Genomic DNA, 10,438 nt, shown 5'->3' on the forward strand with positions numbered 1-10,438 from the left:
CTCTTTTTTACGCAATATACATGGGCAAAATTGTTGTCTTGGAAACATTAATTATATAGGTTTATTGTTAGGCTATTCATAATTATCCGTCTTTCTTTTAAGAGAAAAACAAGTTTTCACAGAGAAAAGTAGGCCTACATTAAACATAATACCAAGTACTACGTGTTAGGTGTACGTAGTTATTGAAGTGTTTGCTTTATTCGTTGACGCTTATTTTATTGTCTCGCGATTTGTGTGCTCGTTATGTCTAATGATCATTTAAATCTAAAATCAAATGTATACTCAACCAATTAGCACACATAAAAACAACCACGGTCTGTAAATGAAATACACACTACATTTGACGTGCCGAATACATTGTCATTCCAATCTTGCTTTAATATGTTGATGTGTAAACAAATGGAAAATTTAAATGTGTGTTTTTATACAAGTCGTTCCGCAGAAGTTAATTTTATTTTAAATCATTCGTAAACGCGCGTGAAAAAAGAATAAATAACTATTGATAAAATGAAAAAATTATAATCATTTTACTTTCCAAACGGAATAATCAATAATCATTAAGAAAATTAAACATGATAAAATACAGAAGCGATTATTCCTAAAAGCCATAGGTTTAAGCTGGGTGCAACAGTTCAAAATAGTTATTAAAATGTAATTAATACATGAATACGGTTTCAGTACAACAAAAAGGAAAATAAATGAAAAAAAAATAATTATAACGATGACAACACGATTCGTTAAAGAAGACGTATTAAGAATTATCGATAAATATTCATTTTATCGAATCTTGTTCGATTTTCGAACACAACAAATTAAAGATTGTGTAATACTACTGCAGCTAACAGTATGTGATTACTGATTACGCTCAATTTTTCGTTACATTCTACCTATGGGCTATGTTATTTTGTTTTAGCGTTCCGTGCGTTGTATAGATACGACACACGACTTTGTACACGAGCTTATAAAATACAATATTTTGAAATTTAAACGCTAGAACGAGCACCTGCCCGGAACTCGTTGTAATAAGGCCATTACGAGGAGTCGACTTGAAAACGTGCGTGTTTCGCACACGACACCGGAAAAACAACGGAGGAGGAAGAAACGAAAACGATTTTATTTTTGCACGGAACTTCAGCATGGTCGGTAAAGCCACGGCGACTCGGGAAAACACCGTACACGTAAAACAATATAATAGCATAATATTAATTACAATATTATTACGATTTAGTAATTATTTTATCACATTATACCGCGGCGATTATAAATAAACGAAAAGATAATATTATTATTATAATACATTTAATATTATTATTATTATTATTATTGTCTTTGGCGCGCGGCGAGTCAAATCACTCGAATCCGTTTTGGCGAGCGTCGTCGTCGTGCCAGCAGCTCTATACGGCAGTGACGGGTCGGCGGCGGCCGGCGGGGTGGGCACGAGCGGCGGCGGCGCCCGTTCGCCCGTCATCGCCGATGTCGCGTTTGGTTGTCGGGCGCGCCGGCAGGCGGCGGCACGTTACGGTCCGACCGTGGACGTGACGTCACGACACGGCACACGGTAACGCGCGCGCACACGCACGCACACGAAACTTACGAGGCGGCGGCGGCGTCCGACTACAACTCACATAACGGAGTTCCCCCCACCGACGGATACAGCTGTGCCGGTCGGGGCGGCGGCGGGGGGGACGGACGAATAAACGCACACGACGCGCGCACGGCGCGCCGCACATTCTCCAGTTCGCCTTCTGCCCGTCTGCCGGCCACAAGTGCCAGCGCTCGTTCCGCTCTCGCTCGCATCGCACACACACACGGCCGCCGCCCGACCACGACGTCGCTCGCTACTCGTACGCTCTCCGTGACCACCGACGCCGTCGCCGCCCCGCCCCGCCGCCCGAGAGCGCGCGCGTGTGTAATTGATTCCATAATCTGTCCCAGTCTAATTTCGCGCGCCCGTCCGTGTGCGTCTCCGTGTCCGTCCGACTTGGTGTTTCGTTTTGCGGTGCGTTATATAGAGATATCGGCGCGTACACGACTATCAATTGATATTGCTATAATTTTTATTTATTTATTTTTTTTTTCGATTTGTGTTTTTATTACATAAGTGCGAGCGGTGTTTGAAAAATACACTATATTTTTTGCGTCGTCCGTTCGCGAAAAACATTACTTTTCCCGTCTACTCGCGGACGAGTGTGTGCGGTTTTTTTTTTTTTTGTTTTTGGTTTTAATAAATATTATTAAATCGGTTTATATACCCGGATCGTCGACGATATTAATGGTGCACGTCGTCTGTTTCGATCATATTTTTGGATTACCGTTCTTCCGCTCCGGATTCACCGGTAAGTCGAAATTTTTATTATTCACTACACCACCACTTCCCCTCGACTACGATAGGCATATCCGAGTGTTAACCAGTTCGTCCCGCGAAACGGTCGTTGCGCCGAACACGCGTGTACGGTACCGATCGCCGCGCGTACGTCCTATCCCTTTGGCGCCGCCAAAGCTTGGTCGCACGTGGCCTTGTCGCGACGATAAAATTTTTTCGATCGAAAATAGCAGTCACCGATTTTGAATATCCAATTTTTATTATTATTATTATTTTTTTTTATCGAAAATCGCAAATTGACATTTTTGCACGACGACGATTTTTTTTTTGCAAATTATTTATTTTCTGTACGATATTGACATGTCTTTCTCCGACGAATCGCGTACATCATCAATCTTTACATCAGCGAAAATATGAATAATTTTTCCCGTATCGACTTGGATTCGCGAGTGTTCGCACTATTATTATTAGCATAATAGTATTGCTTTCAAAACGATACTGATATGATTATTATGTTATTATACACCTGTGGGCGGTGGTGGCCTAATAATCGGCCTTGCCTGAGGAGAGCAGTGTCGTTGCCGTGCCCGCCCCCGCCACCGTCAAAGACTGGTCCGACAAAACCGGCCGCCCCTCCGCGCTTGGGGATACGACGTCGCCGTCGTGTCACGACTTGCGGTTCACCGTCTTCCGCGATGGCCTACATATTCGTCACCGATTTACCGACACATCTATGGTCGCCTATATATAATTCTAGCCGTCCTATAATTTTTTATTATTTTGATCGTGCTGGAAAAAAAATCGCTAATCTCTGGTCAAAAAAAATTACCGCGTCGTACTATTTACATAACGTTTTCTGCATTTCTTTAGTGGTGGTTAATAAATTAAATAATCCCGTCCAGTTCTTTTGGCGGCGGCTCCTTTGCCTTGTCGCACGGAAATCCGCCGAAGTATTAATATGATAATAATAACAACATAGTCGGCGAAGTCGCGGCACGCGCGAAGGTTGCGTGCGCGCCGCCGTACTGTACTCTCGCGAGAAGAGATCTCCGCGAGGTAGAGGGGAATCGAAAAAATAACAAATTTTATTATGTGGGTCAATGTCGCGGGCGCCTGCCCGCCCGCCCGCCCGCTGGGGGGCTGTCGTTGCCGTTTAGCGGCACTGTCGTATAAACATTTATTGTCGTTTATTAGGTTAGGTGTGTTGTTATTTTTCCAGTCAGTAGTTGTGTGTTATGATTAAAACAAATTTCGAGAAAATGCAGAAACGCGTGTGTGCCGTGGTGTTTCCCCCCAAATCATCAGTCCGACGGCCGTTTATCCGTTTACTCGATTTTTCACTCGTTGCCACCGCCACCGGTTAGTCGCCGTCGTGCTTGCGGTTTTACGTTTCGTTTGGATCATTCGTCACGCGCCTGAATGGCAACTGCGCAGCGCCGAGCCGCTCGGACGGACTAGAGAAAGTGTTGTCGACTTGCGATCGTGTTTATATTTTTTTCACATAGGTATATTTAGATCTCGCGAAAATCGCGTTTAAGAACGAATTTCGATTGAACTGTGTGTTGTGCGAATTGTGGAAGAATTATAATCGTCCACTCTTTAACAGTAATACCATAACAATTATATGTCATCAGTTCGTTTAACCGTAATTGGCTCGTTTGTGATAACTAATATAAGTAATAACAATAATTCGTACTTGCACAACACGATATTTTGTCGTCGGTACCGATTACCAATAGTTGTGCTGTAACGTTTGCGAACAGTATTTCGTTACGACCTTGTGGTCTTGTCCTTTTATAGTTTACCTTGAAACCGAGATATATCTACCGTCGATGAAAAGCTTTTCCGGTAAATTCATATTTACGTTTGTAACTATAAATAAATAATAATAATAAAACGCCGTATTACGTTTTTTATACGTATTTAATGTTTTGACTGCGGACCACTTTCTTTGACATTGAGATTTGCGATCCGAAAATTATAATATACCTATTAAGACATGATATATGAGTATTAAACCGTCTGTCGGCTTCTGCAAAGCACTTGAACAGAGTAGTAGTTAGTAGTAATTTGATGAATAAATAATTATTTTTATCGAAGTCTTTTGAAATTCACATTAACGGTTTGAAAATACAATATTCATCGCGTACTTGGAAATTGCCAAGGTCAATTTGGTGCACAAGTAGTAGGCATTTACAAATTTTTGCAACAGCAGCGTTTTACGGAGTCGGTTGTTTGCTGCAGGTTTGTGTTTGTGTATGTTATGATGTGCAAGTCGTGTACATCGTCTCGGCCTTGCTTTGGCAACCTCCAAGCGGCGGCGATGACGACATGCGATGACCTCCCGACCAATATTTACGTGTTAAATTTTCTCTCTCGATAAACGTTATGAAGCGGTGATTTTTTGATTTTTGTGAAATTATTGTTATTGTAAATAATTATCGATGTAGATAAAATTGTCAAAAAACGGCGTTGTTCCGTAGGTTTAAAAACAATCTTATTTTCGTTTTTTTCGCAGCAGATGTCGAACGACAATTGACTCGGCCTCGCAACGTCACTGCGCATTTACTCGTCGTCTTAAAATGTATTATATGCCACAAGTCTCTATATGTATATTATACGTATAACCTATTCATTATTATTGTATAATATTTACTCGCGACATTAGAGTCTTGTGTTTATTTGACACGGCGCAGCGGTAGCCTCTCTCATTCACTCGCTCTCTCCTCTCTCTTTATGTATTTCAGTATTTGTATTACGGACGTCCGATTTCGGTTTGTTTCCCACACACCCTCGAAGGGTGCTAACCACGACCGTCGCACAGCCGTGTCTCCCGCACATAGGGGTGTAGAATGCATGGGTACACAACAATGTGACATCGACGACGCCGAGGGGGTCTTTATATTAAAAATACCTGACCCGTTGATAAAAATGAATAATATTATAATATATATATATATATATTACGCCTTTCGTCGGTAAACCCTTTCCGAGATGTAAAAATTGATTATTGCCGATCGTCGTTTTTTCACTTCACTTGGTTCCCTCTTTCCGACCACAACTACGAATCGAATTGATTGTAGAGGTCTCTTGGAAAAATCTCTGCCGACACTATATAATAAATTTCTATAACAATGACAAAACATTATTATTACCCTATCCGATGTGTTATTTTAAACCGATATTTAATACGTGTTTTTTTCCGTTTTTTTTGCAGAATGATATGCTATTGGTGAATCACGACAAATGCTTGTGGACATGAGACCCGTTGAGTCCAGCGAGAACATTACGATTATGGACGAGATCGACGAGCTGTTGGGCACCCGGAGGAGTTATGGCTGGAATTCGGGTTCGCGGCCATCGATGATTAGCGCCAAGTACCGACTGAAGGAGGAACGGCGCAAGGTGCTCAAGATATCTGTGAACAAGATGAAGAAGATCGACGACGCCGAGAGCTCGTTGTGTCGGTCCGTGTTGATCAACAACACGGTGAAGAGGCTGCAGGCCGAGACCAGGGACGACCGGACCACGGGACGGACGTCACCCGCCTCTCCGCCATCGCCCACCTCGGCCGGTTACGGTTACCACGGTCCCCAGCAGTCGCAACCTTGCGGCGGCCCGGGAGGCAATCCACAACTCGTGGACATCACTAACCTCAGGGAATCGTCGTGTACCAATGGAACCGGCGGCGTTGGAGTCGGTGGTACCGCGGTCGCGGGCGGCAAGTCCCTCACCAACAACAACAACAATAATTTAAGTAGCAACAACAATAACAACAACAACAACAAACCTCTGACGGAAGCGCAGTCGCTTTTGTTGGCGTCCGACCACCACCACCACCACCACCACCACCTACTACACCACCACCACTTACAACACCACCACCAAAACAACAACCACCATCACCACCATCACCAACTGCAACAACAGCAACACCACCACCTCCACCACCACCATCACCATCACCAACAGCAGCAGCAACAGCAGCAGCAGCAGCAGTCGTCGTCGGCGGCCGCGCCCGGTGGACCGTACGGTTACGACGACGACGTGGACGACGAAGACGTGGATGACGAAGAGGTGGACGACGAAGAAGTGGAAGACGACACGATCGCGTCCATAATGATGCAACTTCCGTCGTCGTCGCCCCGCGGCAAGCGGAAGCGGTGCGTGGACGAACCTCTGGACGACCTTCTGTCGCAGTTCATCAACAACAACCAGCGCGAGGACGAGGACGTGAACGTGGTGGACTTGGACCTGCACGAGTATCCGGCCGCCAAGAGACTGAGGACGGACGAGGCAGCCGCCGCGGCGGCCGCAGCGGCCGTCGCGGCCGTCGTCGCCGGCACCACCCCGTCGTCAGCGGCGGACGCGTCATCAGCCCCATCGGCCACCGACCTGTGTTCGCCCGACTGTTGGACGCTGATGGACACGTGCTGCGACGACCCGCTCGACCTGTACGGCGGCCAAGTGCCGGCCGCGGTCGAACACCAGGACGTGCTGCTGCAGCCGACCACCGCGTCCTCCGTGGACTGCTGTTCGTCGCTGTCGCTACCGCCGCCGTCGCCCGCCCCGTCGCTCGACGAACAGCACCAGCACTACGGCGTGGCCACGTCGTCGTCGTCGTCGACGGCCACGGGGTCGACGTCCCCGACGAACCTGTCGTGCGGACAGGCGTCCTCCATGTTCTGCGAGATGCAGTCGGCCATGTTTCGCAACCTGATCGCCTCGCTCGAGTCTTAACCGCCGTCCGTGTCGTTGCCCGACGACCCGAAAGGCGGTCGACAAACCTAACAAAAACGTATATTTTTGTTTTCACTTAAACGACTGTCTCCTAAAGTATATTTTTAATTCATTTTGTCAAATGCGCACTCGTCTTGACGGCGACGTGTGTGTTGTGTACGTCTTATCCTTTTACTGCGGTTCTACACACACACAATCACGTGCGATATGTGCGATATTGTTTTATGTGCAGTCCGGGAGACTTATACCTACAAAAAAATGACCATTTTATTATATATATTTTTTTTTTTTTTTAAATATTTTTATGTGCAATAAACGACCAATTCGCGCAAATGTTTTTTTCGTTTTTCTCTCTGTATCTATTTTTTTTTTCATCATTATTATTATTATTATTATTATTACTTTATATTACTATTATAAACATATATATGAAATGTATTTTTTTTTTGTTTTTAAAACGTTTTTCAACGTTCTTACGAATAAGTTAACATTTGATTGTGTTATTCATTTTACGCGTAATCACATGTATATCGCGAAAGTGACGTGTACATAGATAATGATAATATAATTATGAATGTATTTTTTGTTTTTTCGTAACTGTAGATAATCAAACAAGGGCTGTGTTAAATTCATCCAATCGGTCTCTTTTTTTTTTTAATCGAATGAAAAGAGTAAAATAAAATTTATATAATAATATGTATGTATAAAATTAAAATATAATATTATGAGAATGTATAACTATATATTATATGATATTAAACAACATAGACAATATATTATTAAAGTAGACAATTTTATAGAAAACCGATTGGGGTATAGGCTAATCGGTAGTGATAGTACAAAAAAAAAAAAGATGAAAAAAAATGATAATTTTTAACAGATTGTTTTTATTTTGTGTTTTCGTTTTTTTTTCATGTAGAATCAGGAGCACAAGGGAGGGGGAATGCTTTACGCGAGTTCTCATATTCGGCGGCCGTATAGACATTATTTTCCTATTAAATACGTATAATATATAAATATTATTATATGGTTTAATAATTATATTAAAATGTAATATGATAAAAGAAAGTTTTTAACATTTGTTTTATAGTGTTTTTCGCTGCTACTAGACAAAAAATTTTAGTGCGATTATTACGTTTAAGCTATGTAAGGAACAGTCTTCCTGACTTTTTCCAAACTTAATTTTTTTTAACTGTGTGATAATAATATATTTATTATAGCGAATCTAGCATAAAATTTTGTATAAAACGAGATGTCATAGAAACGCGATGAAATTAAATAAACAAACAAAGTATGAACACTGTCCGGGCGGCTAATTATTGATGTTATATTACGTTAGTTAATTTTTTTTTTGTTTCCTTAAAAAGAAAATACTACAGAACCGCCATCATAACCTAACCTTCTATACACTCTGCGCGTGCAAGAGAAAGTGCAGCAGTCTTTCACGCATTTCGTTTAATTCGTTTCATTATATGTTATTAATCGTTTTTGTACAATTCGCGAAACCGAAACAGGCGCCCCCTCCAATAAATAAAAAAATGAATAAAAATACTCGTCTGGGCTCCGTTACTTAAGTCTTCCTTTATTTATTTTTATTTTTATTATTATTATTATTTTTTTTTAAACGTGAGATTATCAACAATATTTGATGAGTATAAAACATGTTACCCGGGTGATAAGAAATAATAATTAAATGATACAATTTTTTAAGCAAATAAAAAAAATTGGTAAAACCGTAGATACGTTTATATAATAATGAAATTATATGAATATATTTTATTAATATTATTACGATACGAATAAAAAAAATTATATTGTATTTTTTTTAGAGCTTTATTATACTGATTATGTATGAAAAAAAACATATGTATTCGCTAATAGAAATTGTTTTTTTCGATTGAACATTACTTTTTTGTGTAAAATATTGCGAATGATAATATAATACATTTTGTTATTCCTTAAAGAAGTTGTGTTTTTTGTTGATTTATTTCTACACCTTTCCGCTGTATCAAAAATGAGAACCGTCAACTTTCCTCTCCTCTATAATATAGTCCTTTATCGATTTATATTACCTATATTTCAACGTGTGTCTGTATATATAGCCAATATTTGTGTTTAAACGAGTCGGAAACGCGAAACGAAATCGTAACGCAGAGATCTACGAATTTATAGGTTATTGGGTATGATGAAAAAGAAGTACGTGATGTTAAATATTACGATAAATTGGTAGTACGTCACGCGTGTGCCGTCAGTCTACGACCCGGTGGCGGGCGAGTGCAAAAGTTTGTATAGGGATCAACAGAGAACGATTTTTTTTATTCACTTTAAACAGCACATCACACGATGGTTTATAATATCAACTCATGAATTTATCAAATCTACCGTTGCATAATGCATTATATGTATTTGATATTTCTAACTTTTTGGGAGTGAACAATTATATGATGGTCTGTACCCATATGCGGACAATACTGTCATACATTTAGTATAGCCAGTTAACTGATTTCAGAGATACCTATCTATATATATGTATTAAACACCGATACACTTGGCTGAAAGTTAATCGTTCCAGATTATCGAGTTCGATAGCGAGAATGGCCTACACGATGCTCACCGCAGTGGCCCATCCCCTTAAAAGTCCTCGATCGTCCGATTGGTTACCATTGACTTTGTTTGAATCAACTGGTTAATATCATGACGTATAGCAGCCGCATTTATGGCTTATTTTAAGGATATTTTAGAAGTAAGCGTGACTTTAATATCATGTACCCCCATACGGACACGGCCACCGTCCACCAACGAAAAATTGCACCAACTCCCCTCATTGTTATTAAATTAGAGCTACCTACGCAAAATATGTCCAAATATATATTAAAAATGTAATATAAGTTCTGCATAGCTCTATCGTATATCGTGTAACATATATAAGACGTACGTTCGTTAGGGTCCAAAACGTTCTTCGTATACGTAGTGCCAAATGTTTGTTTTGAGTACTTTAATACCTATATATTTGTATATATAATACTTTTCACGCTAGCCACTTAAAAAATGGTTCGAATCACCCGCGCGCGCACTGCGCAACAAGTACTTTGGAACCGTACCTAATTTGCAGTGATGTGATGGTAAATTTGAATTGGTCTAAATGGGCACTTGTTCGAAACTTTGAAAAAATAATTGGTGTGGCGTGGGGAAAGGGTTGGTTCATGTCATATACTCTTATATTTTTGCGTATGATAATTTACTGGTCATAGTCATTGAAGGTATACCTATTGTGTAATAACGCTTAATTGATTATGTATGATTAAAGTAAATATGTAACGTAGGTTTTGCTTTGCTCATTGAAAAAATATCACTTACTATACCACTATGGTCCCG

The 10,438-nt window shown here is 40.9% G+C and overlaps 1 protein-coding gene across 1 annotated transcript; it reads left to right on the top strand.

Annotated features, from left to right (window-relative positions):
* The first annotated feature begins 1,681 nt into the window (after positions 1–1,681).
* On the top strand, positions 1,682–9,029 carry LOC114123869 (cyclic AMP-responsive element-binding protein 5). The gene is made up of 2 exons (XM_050197120.1): positions 1,682–2,336; positions 5,541–9,029. The coding sequence occupies exon 2, from the start codon at positions 5,570–5,572 to the stop codon at positions 7,061–7,063; it is 1,494 nt and encodes a 497-aa protein (XP_050053077.1). The 5' UTR covers positions 1,682–2,336; positions 5,541–5,569; the 3' UTR covers positions 7,064–9,029.
* The last annotated feature ends 1,409 nt before the right edge of the window (positions 9,030–10,438 follow it).

The sequence above is a fragment of the Aphis gossypii genome, chromosome 1, assembly GCF_020184175.1.
Source record: "Aphis gossypii isolate Hap1 chromosome 1, ASM2018417v2, whole genome shotgun sequence".
Lineage (NCBI taxonomy): Eukaryota > Metazoa > Arthropoda > Insecta > Hemiptera > Aphididae > Aphis > Aphis gossypii.

Coding starts and splice junctions, on each gene's coding strand:
- LOC114123869 (XM_050197120.1), top strand. CDS start 5,570: ATGCTTGTGGACATGAGACCCGTTGAGTCCAGCGAGAACATTACGATT.